Genomic DNA, 15,338 nt, shown 5'->3' on the forward strand with positions numbered 1-15,338 from the left:
TTCATCGGTCTGATGGCCGAGTGTGCTAAGGCGCCAGTCCGTACTGTTGGTGCTGGGTTTGAATCCCGTCGGCTGCAACTTTTTTTTTGTTTTTGCAAAAATTGTACATGCAGTGTGTAATATTAAGTGTTTATTTTGACGAAGGTGATGTGCATGCTTTTGCATGTAATTTTACCATAGGATTTTTTGCTGTGTATATAAAATTTCCTTATTTTGCACCCAGGCCATTTACACGCAGCTTGTTTACTACTTTGTTAGTAGTGTTGTTAATATCTACTTTTATTCAAAATTCAATACCTCGTGAACTAAAAATACACATTGAACCCAATTGGAGAACTGACCTAAAATTGTCTTAGGAACACGAAGCAGAGGTCAAAGGTTTATTAAAAATATGGGTCATTCCACCTGAAGTGCGCAAGAAAAAACACAAATTTGAAAATTACACTCTCCGATCCTGCTCAAATTTGGCAGGGCTGTTGACTATCAAAACATGCAAGAATCCCGAATTTCGTCCTAATCGGACAACCCTCTTAATTTTGGTACCTCCCCAAAAATCAACTTTTTGGCGATTTTTGAGCGAAACCGCTATTTTTAAACGGCGATAGCTCAGGAACCACACATCTTGAAAGGTTGGTCTTAAGCTCAATTTGTTGAAATTATTGAAATAAGATATCATCACATATACTCATTAGGCAAAAATTTAATGTACAACACTTTTGGAAACTGGAGTATAATTGTTTTGTATGTTTATTTCTCATCACTTTTTTTTTATTTAAATGCAAAACATTTTTTCGATGGATCAACTATGGTCCCCTAGGAAAGAGCTGTCAAGTAGGACCTTTTCTGTCAAGAAGGACCGCGAGGTTTATTTTTAAAAATTGATTTAAAATTCCATTTTAAACTCTTTGTTGTCGTACAAAGGGTGCATTATCGCTGTAAACATGAGGGCTGGAACGGCGACCGTCTTCGTTCTCGAAATGGTTGATCTGCTGCAGAGTGGCCAGGTTATATCCGGCCAGAAGGTTACGCGCACAGGTATGGAATTGTGAGCGATCAGGATCCGGGTACAAGAAACCGTTTCGGGAAGGTGTCCAGGTCAGTTTCGGCAAGTTGAAGTCCCCTACGACAACGTTGTCATCGATCGGGCGCGTGCGTTCTGCAATAGATAATACCGAATCGATATGGATCTTATGCAGTTTCTCGTCGTGCGATCCGGGGGGAAGTATACCACACTGAAGAAAAGGACACGATCAGACAGCTTCAGAGACACCCAGACCGTCTCGACTGCCTTCCAAGCGTCTTGAACAATCCGGCGTGGCTTGAACAAGCGGCGTGCCTCGACGAGGACTCCCCAAGTAACCGCGAGGCACTAAATAGCGGCATTAAATCAGCATTATATTGGCATCTAATACCAGCAAATAATGCTTCAAAACATTTAATCAGCACTTTTCCCTTGAGAAATATTTCAAGTGGCGCACAGTGATGCTGATTTAATAATTCACCGAAAGCTCGAACAAAAATAAACTGCTTTATCGACGTCAAAAAAACGTAGTTGACTTTATAGCTGTCGGCCACCATTGCTAGTACCAACCACTAGTGTCTTCCTTTTTATCTACAAGCACTTCGCCGCCCTGGGCTCCTAAGTGTACGAGAGTATGGCACGGAGCGACGGCGCCGAATACCCATATTTACACAAAGAATTTTAGAGCGCCCGCCGCGGGATTCGAACCGGCGACCTCTGGATTGTGAGTCCAGTGCGCGGTCCGATTGATCCACACGGGCAGGACGTTTATCGACGTCAAGGCTGGGGAAAAAAAAGAACAGCTGCTCCACACACTTGGTGTGGTGGGCCTCCTTTGTTTTTTTTTCTCCTGTTGCGTTTCATGTGTGAGTGTGACACTTTGATGTTATTCTTGCATTTTTCTCGTCGATCTCCAGGATGCGCGCCGCCAACTGATGTATTCTGAAATGAGTGTTTGTTTTGAAACTTTTAATCGATGTGGTTGATGCATCGAACATTAATGAAGACTTTCTTTCTGCTGTTTAGAGATTCTGGTTCATAGTTCTGGTTCAAAAACCCGTTGTCATTTCGTTGGACGGAAATTATTTACGATTCAATCAGCAAATTGCGGCCAGCCAGTAAGTGCAATGCAATCAATTACGAAAAGCTTGAGGTTATTAGGGACAAGTACGGGAACTGTTTACCCGAGGAGTGCTTGGTCCACGGTTTGCAAAATTTCGCAAAGTGTATCAGACTTCCGGAAAGCAGCTTTTTGCTTGCGAGAAAAGTCATTCAATTTACCAGAGAACTTTTGATAATGTCCTCTGTGCTATAGGCATATGTTTTGAAAAATTTGGCTTCATTACAGGCTGCAGTTTTCAACAAAAAAAGCGGGAATTGAACCCAGTTCACGCAAAAATAAAACTGATGCACATTGGTTCAAAAGGCTGTTTTGACGAACTTAATTGATTAGAGCAAAAAGTAAGCATTTTCGTGCTTTGACATGTTCTACAACTTTGTTCAGCGTTGTCATGGCCTACTTTTGATGAAATTTGTTTTCAAAATACTCATCACAGTAGGCTATAGAATTTCTAACTTTTGACTGTTAAGAGATAGAGCTTTGGTGTCTTCGGCAAAGTTGTAAGGCTGAAAATTTCCACAAACTTTGTCGAAGACGCCAAAGCTCTATCTTTGGGTTGAATACCAGTTTTGGAACCTTTTTCATAAATCCCTGCCGAAAACCAGTTTTTTTTACTAAAACTATGTTGAACTTTGATTTTTGACGATTACAATGTTCAGAAGAGTTGTCAGTAATATCAAAACAAACAACTTTGTCGAAGACGCCAAATTGATAGGAGCTATATGTGATGAGTTATAGCAAGATTTCGTGATAATTTAGCTAGTTTTCGAGATCGGTATACAAAGCCTCGGGCAAATTTGGGCAAAAACCCATACAATAGGCTTAAAGTATGACTATTCCACTACAAAATGTCAGGTGAATCATTCGTCCGAAGGTTTACGGTCATAGATTTCTGAGCATTTCAATTTATTTTATTTTCGATGACTATTTATATGCGTTTAGGACACTTTTAAGGCACATAAGCCATTTTTGCGATTTATTCGGACACACGAGGCGTGTAGGCCAGACTCTTGTGAAAATGTTGATGTATTGGAAGTCTATTTTTGAGGTTATCCAGTGTATTTTTGTGAACATCTTTGAAAAAAAAATTCCTTCCAAAAGAGTTAATCGGCGAATCTAGACATCTAGACAACGTAATAACGTTGGTGTTGCAAAGACAGTAAATTATTTCAAACATTCATATTATTTATTAGCCAATAAGTTCCAAAGATAGACTTCCAATACATCAAAATTTTCACAAGAGTCTGGCCTACACGCCGTGTGTCCGAATAAATCGCAAAAATGGCTTATGTGCTTTAAAAGTGTCCTAAAAGCATTTAAATAGTCATCAAAAATAAAATAAATTAAAATGCTCAGAAATCTATGACCGTAAACCTTCGGACGAATGATTCACCTGACATTTTGTAGTGGAATAGTCATACTTTAAGCCTATTGTATGGGTTTTTGCCCAAATTTGCCCGAGGCTTTGTATACCGATCTCGAAAACTAGCTAAATTATCACGAAATCTTGCTATAACTCATCACATATAGCTCCTATCAATTTGGCGTCTTCGACAAAGTTGTTTGTTTTGATATTACTGACAACTCTAATCGTCAACTGTAATCGTCAAAAATCAAAGTTCAACATAGTTTTAGTAAAAAAACTGGTTTTCGGCAGGGATTTATGAAAAAGGTTCCAAAACTGGTATTCAACGCAAAGATAGAGCTTTGGCGTCTTCGACAAAGTTTGTGGAAATTTTCAGCCCTACAACTTTCCCGAAGACACCAAAGCTCTATCTCTTAACAGTCAAAAGTTAGAAATTCCATAGCCTACTGTGATGAGTATTTTGAAAAACAAATTTCATCAAAAGTAGGCCATGACAACGCTGAACAAAGTTGTAGAACATGTCGATGCACAAAAATGCTTACTTTTGCTCTAATCAATTAAGTTCGTCAAAACAGCCTTTTGAACCACTGTGGAGCGGTGGCGCGACTGTGACTGTGACGGCCACCTACTGGTGACGGGCTGCGGTAGCTGCAGCTCGGTAGGTTGCGATGTACAGGCGTCGTCCGATCGTCGCTAGAATGCAGGCAGGCATCAGGGTCGAAGACGTCACGTTTGTGAAAAGCGGGATTGTACTTGCCTGCGTTTGGCGTTTGGAAGACCCTTTCTCTGGAACCGTACAAAGGGCCGGGACGACTTTGACGGGAGAGTCGGGGTATAATCGTGAATGTATATTTGTTTAACAAAATAAAATATTAGTACCTTTACGGTGCATGCTATGGCGGAAGCAAAATATTATAAATCGAGAACACCCATGGAAGATTTATACGTAGAAACTTGTGTTTCACCTTCCTGATTTAGAATATGTTCGATTAAAAAATGTGTGCGGTGAATTTCTGCGAGAGCCTACAAGATAGGGCAAGAACGATACCCAGTACAGGGCAGAATTTGTTTTCGGCGGATCTAGCAGGGAATTGCAATTGATCACAAATGATGCACATAACAAAAAGTTATGAACTAAAATTAATAAAATTTGTCGATAGGTTTTATTCTCGCGAAAAACAAGAACAAGGAGTAGGAAGGGAATTTTTGAAAACTGATAATTGTAAAAAATTACAAAACTTTATTTGTTGCGAAGCGGCAAATTCCCAAAATTTAATTGAAATAATTTAGAACCCTTTGAACTATTTTTTTTTTTGTTTTTCAATCATTTCGAATTTTTGGAAAACAATACGGCTGCTGACCACACGTATCAGAAATATTATGTTTTGTTTTTGAAATTAAATGTACAAGGCTTGAACAAAATCATATTTTAATCAGATGAAGCTGGCTTACAGTATAAAAATCGTTTTTATATCATCAATCTTTTTAAGCATCATGCTGAATTTAGGTTTTTTTGGAGAATTGAACTATTTCTCTACCGTCCATAGCAAAGACCCTAGTGATGGCCTCGGGGGGTACTCTGAAACGGTGAGCATCACGTGAAAATTGCCAAGGAACTAGAATTCAAGCACCAACAACAAATGTGCACAAATAAGTTGTATAATCTCAATGTAGTATTTGTCTCAAAAACAGAGTGTACCCAAGAAAGAAATGCGATCAACTTAAGATACAAAGCAGCGGTAACAATAAGGGGATGGTAGAGCGTCCAATTTCCCGGGGTTACAAATTTCCCGGGAAACGGGATTTTTTCAGCCGATTTCCCGGGAAATCCCGGGAATTCACGGGAAATTTTAAATTTATTAAAAATTGTTATGATCTTGGTTTTAATTAATATTATTCAACAAAATTGTATAGGACATCAATGGTAATGGTTTAAATAAGTGTGAAGATCAATTAACAGCTTGACTGCATGTAAAAAATCATTCAACTACAAGAAAATGTACTTTGGTATTTTTTTATGGGAAATTTGAAACTTGCATCTGTGACCAGTTTATTGAAATGAGAAAAAAAAAAACATGCAGAAATTATGTTTTTCATAACAAATACTGGTTTCAGTTCTTGAACAAATGGTAAAGCTTTTTAGTGTTGGTTTTACTCCAAACAACCCAATGTTTTCAAATATTTGAAGCAAGCTTTGAATATATTTTTGTACATTTTTTGAGAACATACAATAGAAAGTAATTTTTCAATGTTTTTTTTTTCTATTATTATGCAACATGATTCAAATTATACGATAAAATAACATCATTCCACAAAAAGTCTTCAATTTTTTTACATTTAACCCTCTAACACCTGTAGTTGCACCAGTGCTCCCAGAGTCTCGGCCCGAAACTTCAAACACGAACAAAAGCAGCGAACCGAAGATTGGCAATGACGTTTTGGAATTTTGACAGTTTGGAACGCATGAATTACCCCATTATCGGTTTCCCGCATGGGTGATGTGGAAATTGTTGCACATGGCTGAAGTTGGGAATTTTGCAACTTATTTTAATTTATGCTAAATTTCAAATTTTAAACACGAATCTACAGCGAATCGATGTGAAAACTAAAGATACACTAAAGGCACGATGATTTGATGTGCAATCTTGATCAGAACCGCGATAAAAGCGGTATAAATTGAAAAATAATAATAAAACAAATTCTGGTCAAGAATTTAACGAATTTTGTCTGTTTTGTAAGACTTAATGTTATTGCACAATGGTTATAGATATTTTTTACAAAAATGAAAATTTTTCGGTTCGTCCACAAAAAATCTCATGTTTGTAAACAAACGACGCCATATTGTCAATGTTGTTCGGTAGCTTTTATCAGGCCATCGCCGGGGCCCTGAGTGCTCCATAGTTCTTTTACTTCAAATTGTAATTTCTTTAGTACTAAGTATTCAACCAATTGAATTAATTATTTTTGTACAAATTCGATTTTCATCTCATTTGATCATGATAAACAAAAACGTAAAAAAATCTCAATTTTAATTTGGAGGTAAGGAGTTAACATTGTTTTGATGAAATAACATCAATCTGTTAAAAGCTTACCTAATTGTAATAATTTAATACTCATTAAGAAAGATCTATTCCCAGTTGCTTCAAAAATTAATATTATCAGAAATAATTCTGATATCATAATTTATGATAATCTGATTAATTATATATAAACCAAACAATACATTTAATTTAACAAAATCATGTTGAGTTTGATTTTTTTCATAGCATTTTCAAAAATTGTTCCAAAAATTTAAGAAAATGTATACTTCCGCTTGAATTTCGGGAATTCCCGGGAAATTTACAAATTTCCCGGGAAACGGGAAATATTTTTTTTCGGGAAATCCCGGGAATTCCCGGGAAATTTTTTCCCGGGACGGGAAATTGGACGCTCTAGGGGATGGCATCGCTATTTTTAGACCACGTTTTCCACTTTTTCTCCATCGAAACCGACTACTTTATCGACTTCATTTTGCTGGGCGAGATGACTCAGCACATTTCCACTCTTGCTCTAAAAAAACAGATGGCAGCACGATGTAACGCCACGTCCCTATTCCTTTCCATTCCATCCACAAATCCATTCTTCCAGCAGCAGATGCGGCGAATGAAGCTGATTTAGGTAATCTCAAAAACTTAACACATTAAAATTCGATATCTCTGGAACGAAACATATTCATTTCTGTCAATATTCTTATGTAAAATTGGCCGGAGAATACGATAGTGATAGTCAAATTTGAAAAAATAATAGGACTGTTTTGAGATACTGTGGTTTCTGAGCTATCGCCGTCTGAAAATAGGGGTTTCGCTCAAAAAGCTTTAAAAAACGATTTTTGGGGAGGTACCAAAATTGAGAAGGTGGTCCGACTTGGACAGACTGGTGGCAAGCTTGTCAAAAAGTGAACCTCACTTTTGACAGTCCATATAGGGTGAATGCTCCATAAACTGGTTGCACAAAATAGGGTATACAGGCCATTTATAAGTAAATTTGAAAATAAGTTTATTTAATATTTAGGTTTGTAATTTGAAATTGTTATTTATTGTCTAGTTAATTTTTTTGTCAAGACCGAGCCATGCGGTAAGGTTTCCGCCTCGCAAATGGGATTTCAGAACCCGGTGCGGACCAACATAGCTGGTGATCGTTTTCCTTCTGGATACGATTTTTAAGTAAAGGAAAGGTAGTTTATCGTCACAAGCTGTACATTATCTTCTTGGAATATTGACATTTAATCTCATTTAACCCTTACAGTCCGAACGTCTGATGCGAGATACCGAAAAAACCTTAAAAATGCTGTATCTTTGGCCTCTTTTGACCAAATAAATTCGTTCACCCCTCAAAAGAACCGGACAAATGTCTATTTTCAGAATCTACAAAGAAATCCGGAATCGGACACAATTGAACAACAATTGAAAAAAAGTTTTTTTTTTGAAAAAATATTTCAAATTGTGTTTTTGATGAATAATTTTGAATATGTTTTGTCGAAAAATAAATAACTAGAAAAAATAAAATATTATCCAGCCTTTTGAGGACGAAATCAATCGTTCACATTTTTTTATGCTAACTTTATAAACATATTTTAGTGTTATATTTAAAATATGTTTATAAAGTAGTAGTGTTAACACTAAAATATGTTTATAAAGTTAGCATTAAAAAATGTGAACGATTGATTTCGTCCTCAAAAGGCTGGATAATATTTTATTTTTTCTAGTTATTTATTTTTCGACAAAACATATTCAAAATTATTCATCAAAAACACAATTTGAAATATTTTTTCACAAAAAAAAACTTTTTTTCAATTGCACATTTGCTGGCTCTTTTACCCTATATTTAGCGTCAGAGGGGTAAAGCGACCAAATAGCGAGGTCCACGGTCCAACCAATGTGAGTATCGCGGCCCATACATACAATTTGACAATCTTGCCATCAGGCTGGACTTGGACGAAATCCGGGATTCTTGCATGTTTTGATAGTATCAACAGCCCTGCCAAATTTGAGCAGAATCGGAGAGGGTAATTTTCAAATGCAAATTAAGCCAAAATTTTCATTTGCGCAATAAACACTAAAAACTATTTTGATTTGGAAAACGGACTGAGTGAAGCGATTCTACACTCAAAATCAGAAGTATCTCTCAAAAGGATACTTTTTATCCTTTTTTCAAGTTCACCCGGCGTCACCCTTTCAAAAGGGTATGTCAAAATTAGTACACTTTCGATACCCTTTTAAAAAGGTGACGACGGGTGAATTTGAAAAGGGATACTTTTTTAGACCGAGCCACGTAGCCTAGTGGTAACGCTCCCGCCTAGTAAGCGGCAGATCGGGGTTCAAATCCCGGCTCGGACCAACACAACTGGTGATCTTTTCCTTCTGGATTCGATTGCTTAGTAAAGGGAAGGTAGTGTATCGTCACAAACTGGACCTTATCACAACACCTTAGGAGGCGACCTATGGAATGTTAACATTAACCTTTACATGTTAACATTAAGTTGAGAATGAAATTGCCACTGAATCCGCTTTGTAAATGCCGGCCCCGATACTCTTCAAGGGTGTTCCCCTCAGGAACTGGGAAAGATTTACTTATACTTTTTGACTTTCAGTGTTCGTCCAATTTTCTTTAAAATGAGTTCTGGCTCGACTTTGTACAGTTCGCGGTTTCAGAGATATCTATTTAATTTATTTGTCAAACAAACGTAAGAGGGCAAATTTTGGATTGCCTTTTCAGCAAAATAACTACAGTATATAAAAATTGTCCGTACAGCCCTGTACGGAAACATTATTCGCGGTTATAATCCCTAAATTTGTAGTACAGTTCCAACTTTTATATGTCAAACGACGCGAGAGAATTGGCCATTACGACCCGTTTTTTTCCTCTTCAAAGTGACAAATATCAATTAACTGAGAATTCAGTAAAATCTGAATTACTGAACCGGTTACTACAATTTCAGTTGTTAAAAAATAAGTGAAAAAGTTTGAAAATTGAGGTTTTGCAATAGAGCGAAGCTTGTGTTGGTGTCAGAAAAGAAGGGGTGGTCCTATTTGGTCGAAAGTAGAGATTCTTATCTTTTTAATGATATCAACAGTTCCACCAAATTTGAGCTTGATCAGAAATGGTTGGTTTCGAGTTCTATGTACGTTTGAGGTGGAATTACTCGTATACATTCAGTCAACTTGATTCCTACAATTTCTATCATGTCTATAATTATATTTATAATGATAGAAATTGTATATATATTAGGGTGGCTTGAAGTTGTATGGGAAAATTTCAAAATGGACTTATTCAATCAGAACAGGCATTTTCCGGTTCCTTTTGGGTCCCCAAACAACCCCCTGAAATTTGGGAGCGATTGGGTTTGACCCGGCTTTCCGCAAAGCGATTCAAATTTGTATGGAAATTTTATGTGAAAAACTGACTTTTTACGAATTTTTGTTCAGCCTCCTTTTGCGTGGCAGGTGTAATTTGGGATTTGTACTTTATCGCCCACTTTACAGTGATCAAAACGGTCTTAAATAGAAGCTAGCAATGGGTTGACACCTTGTAGATGTGCCACCCTGTCTTCCAACCATGTCAAAATTTCTTGGAATAAGTAGCTTAACAACTTTTCCTAAGACACCAAGGCTTTAAAAGGTCACCAGTAGAAGTTAAGGCTTGGTTCACACCCTGTAGGTGTGTCACCCTGCATGTCAATAATTTTAAATAAAAGCCACATTCATATACAACAACTTTTCCTAAGACACCATTTTGCTAGGTTGCTTCCTTATTACGTTTAAAAATAAGATTTCGAAATATCTACCGAAGTACTGGCAGTGTTGGCAAGAAATATTATTTTCAGCACTTATTTTGAAATGCCTCTTTTAAAAACTCTGTATCTTTTTTTATAAACAAGATAGGACCATACTTTCTTCGGGAAAGTTTTAGAGGACATTCAGGACTATACTTCTACGGTGTTAGTTTTTAAATTGAGTGAAAAATGAAAATTATAAAAATCAAAATGTAAAAAAGAGGGTTTTCCCATACAAATTTCCATACAAATTTGAATCGCTTTGCGGAAAGCCGGGTCAAATCCAATCGCTCCCAAATTTTGGGGGGTTGTTTGGGGGCCCAAATGGGACCGGAAAATGCCTGTTCTGTAAAATCGATCATGTCGAGCCACCCTAATATATATACAGCAATTCCCCACAAAAACAGCATGAAAAAAAAACAAAAGTGCTCGGATCGGGCTCAAAATTATTCTGGGGGTTCCCTGGCCGAAATAATTCGACCCGTTATTTTTTGTCTTAGGGTGGTCTGAAAAATGGCCATTTTCGTCGATTTTCGCAAAAAACACTTTTTTCAAAAAAACATAACTCCTCGCCATTTCAACCGATTTCAATTGTCTTATACGCAAATGAAAGGTGATAAGTTGGTCTTTCAAAGAAAAATAATAAGAAGTTTCAAGAATCTAGCCTAACATATGAAAAGTGCGTATGAAGTTTTAAAATGCCGTTTTGACGGTGTCTGGACCAAAGAGCCTATGTCTGGAAATATTTTTATCGGATTCCCCCGGACATTTTTACGTAACATACTTAAAAATGGGAGGAGTTCATCAACAGGATTCCGAGATATGATTTTTTGAAAATAAAAACTGAGATTTCGACGCGGCACGCGCAAAAACAGGAATATGACGAAATCGGCAAAAAATCAACTTTTTTTCACTAAAACTGCGATAACTTCAAAATTTCAGCGATGACCTATACATGTTTGGGTACCAAAATTTTCGTAATTAAAATACGCAACAGGCTCTTTGGTCCAGACACTGTCAAAACGCCATTTAAAGTGTCCATACAACTTTTTGAAATGTTTGGCTGATTTTATCGGATCTCAATTTATTTTTCCTTGAAAGGCAAACTTTTGTTTTTGCGAAAATTTACGAAAATGGCCGTTTTGGGACCACCCTATCAGGTGTAGGTTACCCTAACTGCAACAATAAAAAAACGGTTCTAATTATTTTGGCTAAGAAACCCACAGAAAAATCTTGAGCCCGATCGGAGAACTTTGTTTTCGGTTTAGGCTCTTTTCAAATGGAATTGCTGTTTATAAAAATTATCAATAACCCAACTCAGACCATTGTTCTGCTTTTTTATTATTATTATTTTTTTCAAAATACAATTAAGTACTATCTGTGATCATTTGTGTCACATGAGGCGAAACGACACAGCTATTTAGCTATATTTTCGCACTTCATTTTGATTTTTTGTAGGGTTATTTAGCACGTCCAACTTGATTGAAAAACTTTGTTAGTTGCATTTAATTTCTGAGAAAAAAATCATTCAAAGAAAAGTCCTGGTTTGAAAGATTGCAAGTAAATAATGTTGGTTCCACCAAAGTTGACTAACACTGACAACTTTGACTCAAGGAACATAAAATGTTGTAGCTTGTCTACAATCAACTTAAGGGGTTACATACATGTAAATCGGCAAAAATATAAGAGGTTGGTTTGGGCACACACTTAAACTTTTTTTAAAACTGTTTTAAGGGCCTTAAAATATATATTTTTAACTATTATCAAAATAAATTTGAAGATATTTGGTTTTATCATTGCCGAGATATAGCCATTTTAAGTTAGCAGTTTCAAAAACGGGTGCCACGATATCTCCACGCTACTTTGACCAAATCGGCTCAAAATGTTGGTGAAGCCTCGTTAAACCGGTCCTGTGTGCATGACGAAGCCCGATTTTCAAAAAGTTTGTTTGAAAAAAGATAAAAATATTTTTATGTTTTTCATATAAAAATAGCAAGTTTTTATTTTTGTATTTTTAAAAAACATGTCATGCATACAGGATGTATCTTGCAAGTCTTCATCTCAAATTTCAGCCAATTTGGTCCATCCAATCTTGAGATATCGTGGCACCCGTAAATCAACTCGGTGTTCAGAGAAAAACGCTCACAAAGTTCGACAGTTCGCTTTGCGCATGGCAATATTTTGAACGTAAATCGTCTCTTACTTAGTTTAATCATGAAATATCTTCATGAAACTTTCAGGAGTGATTGAAAATCATCTTTTAAGTGGATTTATTAAATTTTCTGAATTATGAAATTTGGAGATTTTCTACATGTATGTAACCCCTTAACATATTTTTTAAGGAAGCAATCAGATAGTATGTAGGATAGCGTGGCTCACGGATATATTAAAAGACAAAATCGTTCAATTTCGAACGCCTCGACCGGAATTTTGTGGCAATATTTCCACAGAACATAGCCTGAAATTTTGAGCGCATTTCGTTAAGGTTTAGTACTTCCACCATTGACCTGAAGTTAGTATGGAACTTCTAAAAATTCACTATGGGAATTTTCACTTTTAACCTCTTCTTAGAGAAAGTTTCCCAAAACCCAATCAAATTTTCCTATTCTCAGGTTTCTTATAGGTTTTGATCAGGGGAACAACTTTGTAAAACATCGCAAAGCGCTAGGAATTGATCCAGAAAAGATTCACGATATTTTTTGGAGTACGGAAAAAAATTAACGTGCTCTAAAAATTTGCATGTATCTTTCCGGGATTAATTCCTAGCGCTTTGTGATGTTCTACAAAGTTGTTTCCCGGATCAAAACCTATAAAAATTCCTAGGGCATAGGAAAACTTTCTCGATGAAGGGTTAAAAAGTTGAAAATAAATAAATTAAATTTATTGAAATTTCTTTATAACTTCAGGTCAAAAGTGGAACAACTAAACATTAACCAAATGCGCTCAAAATTTCAGGCTAGCTTCTGGGGCTATAATGCTACAAAATTCAGATCGAGGAGTTTGAAATTGAATACTTTTGTCTTTTTCATATATCCGTGAGCCACGCTAATGTAGGATTTCAATCAAACATCGGGCCCAGAATGCTACTGAGCAATTCTCTACGAAATCGGTATTTTTTCATCAATTTTAATTTTTGTATTTTTTAATCCGACTGAAACTTTTTTGGTGCCTTCGGTATGCCCAAAGAAGCCATTTTGCATCATTAGTTTGTCTATATAATTTTCCATACAAATTTGGCAGCTGTCCATACAAAAATGTTAAAATGTGAAACATTTGTGAAATTTTAAACATTAAATATTACGCCCTTTTAAAATGTTAGTCTTGGTTTAAAATTTTTGAAAATATTGTTTTCGAAAAGATCGGAAAATTTCACAAATGTTTTATATATTAACATTGAAAATCGGACCATTAGTTGCTGAGATATCGACATTAAAAAAATGGTGGGCTGTTTGGGTGAGACTTAGAAAACATCAATTTTCCTGTTTTTAAACCTTTGCATTGCAATATCTCAGCAACTAAAGATCGTATCAACAAAGTTCGAAGAAGCAAAATATAGAGAATTTTCTCAGCTCTTCAAAAAAAAAAATCAAATGTGTGCAAACATGTGCACTAATAAAAAAAATGAAAAACTGCGACTATTTTTATAAAAGTCACCTTAATATGGATTTAACTTGAAAACGGTGCACTTTATAAAAAAATCACTTTAGTATTTTTTGATTGCAAATTTGATTTTACATCGAAAAATGAAGTTGAAAAATGTTTGCGACCAGTATTTCGATTTTTTGAAAAAATCAGTATTGATTAAAAAAATCATAACTCGGTCAATGATTTTTTGCACAACCTGGAAATTTCTTAAAAGTTGGCATTTTATGTCCTCTAAAACATATAAAAAATAAAACAAATTAAAAATAGTGTTTTTTTGCAAATCAAGTTTTAGTGATAAAAAGTTAAATAAAAAAATCACCCATTTTTTTGCCGTGTATCATTTTTTTCCAGTGTAGTCCTTATCCATACCTACAACTTTGCCGAAGACACCAAATCGATCAAAAAATCCTTCAAAAGATACAGATTTTTGAATTTTCATAAATCATTTTTGTATGGACAGCTGCCAAATTTGTATGGAAAATTATATGGACAAACTAATGATGCAAAATGGCTTCTTTGGGCATACCGAAGGCACCAAAAAAGTTTCAGTCGGATTAAAAAATACAAAAAAAAAAATCGAATGACCGAAATCCTAGAGAACTGCTCTACTATGTTTTGGCAACATCATAATGACTATGTGGCAGGCTCATGAGTGACAGCTACGTAGGCTGATTGTAGATAGGCCATTATTCAACATAAAGGTTACTTAATGTTTTACTTTGAAACTTTTAAAATTTTGCACTTTAAATAACTGAACAAAAAGGCTAATTGACTATCTATTAAGCTTATGGACAAAGCTCTCAGTTTGTATAATCTGTACAATTAATTTTGAAACAAGAGTCTGAATTGAGGTATGATTGTCATAGTTTAAAGTATTAAAATGTGTTCAACAAAAGTTGCAGTTAGAATATAAAAACAAAAAAAGCAACACCGACCTTCTGTGCCCCACTGAAGCAATGGTAGTATGATGACACGTAGGTCATGACAGCTCTTTCATCTGGCATGGCGGTATTCTGCAGATCTGTTGTTATTGAGCAAATGTAAAAGCAAACCACATAACAATTAGGATAAAATAAAAACACACATTATTAAAACATGTAATTAGTAACCTATAGAATCAGATGGCAGACTTTGTTCGCTTTGCAAGCGGATGATCATGGGTTCGATCTGATCCTGCCTTCCATCGGATGGGGAAGTAAAACGTCGGTCTTGGCCTTAGTTGTTGTTAGTGTAGGAGTCGTATCCCTGGTATAAGTATAAACAACACACCAAACCAAGCCTACTCCGTTGAAGGTAGTAAGTTTGAATCCTGGTGTGGAAGGTTCCTTGAGGTAAAAACAGGTTTGGGTGTTCACCCCATTCAGGCCGCGGACTC

General features: G+C 35.9%; 1 protein-coding gene across 1 annotated transcript in view; it reads right to left on the reverse strand.

Moving 5' to 3' along the window:
• Positions 1–15,338, reverse strand: part of LOC6053802 (alpha-actinin, sarcomeric) — a 117,182-nt gene that overhangs the window by 10,927 nt on the left and 90,917 nt on the right. The window contains 1 exon segment of the mRNA XM_038263669.1: positions 14,899–14,984. Coding sequence (XP_038119597.1) covers positions 14,899–14,984 — 86 coding nt within the window.

Source organism: Culex quinquefasciatus, chromosome 3 (genome assembly GCF_015732765.1).
Source record: "Culex quinquefasciatus strain JHB chromosome 3, VPISU_Cqui_1.0_pri_paternal, whole genome shotgun sequence".
Taxonomy (NCBI): domain Eukaryota; kingdom Metazoa; phylum Arthropoda; class Insecta; order Diptera; family Culicidae; genus Culex; species Culex quinquefasciatus.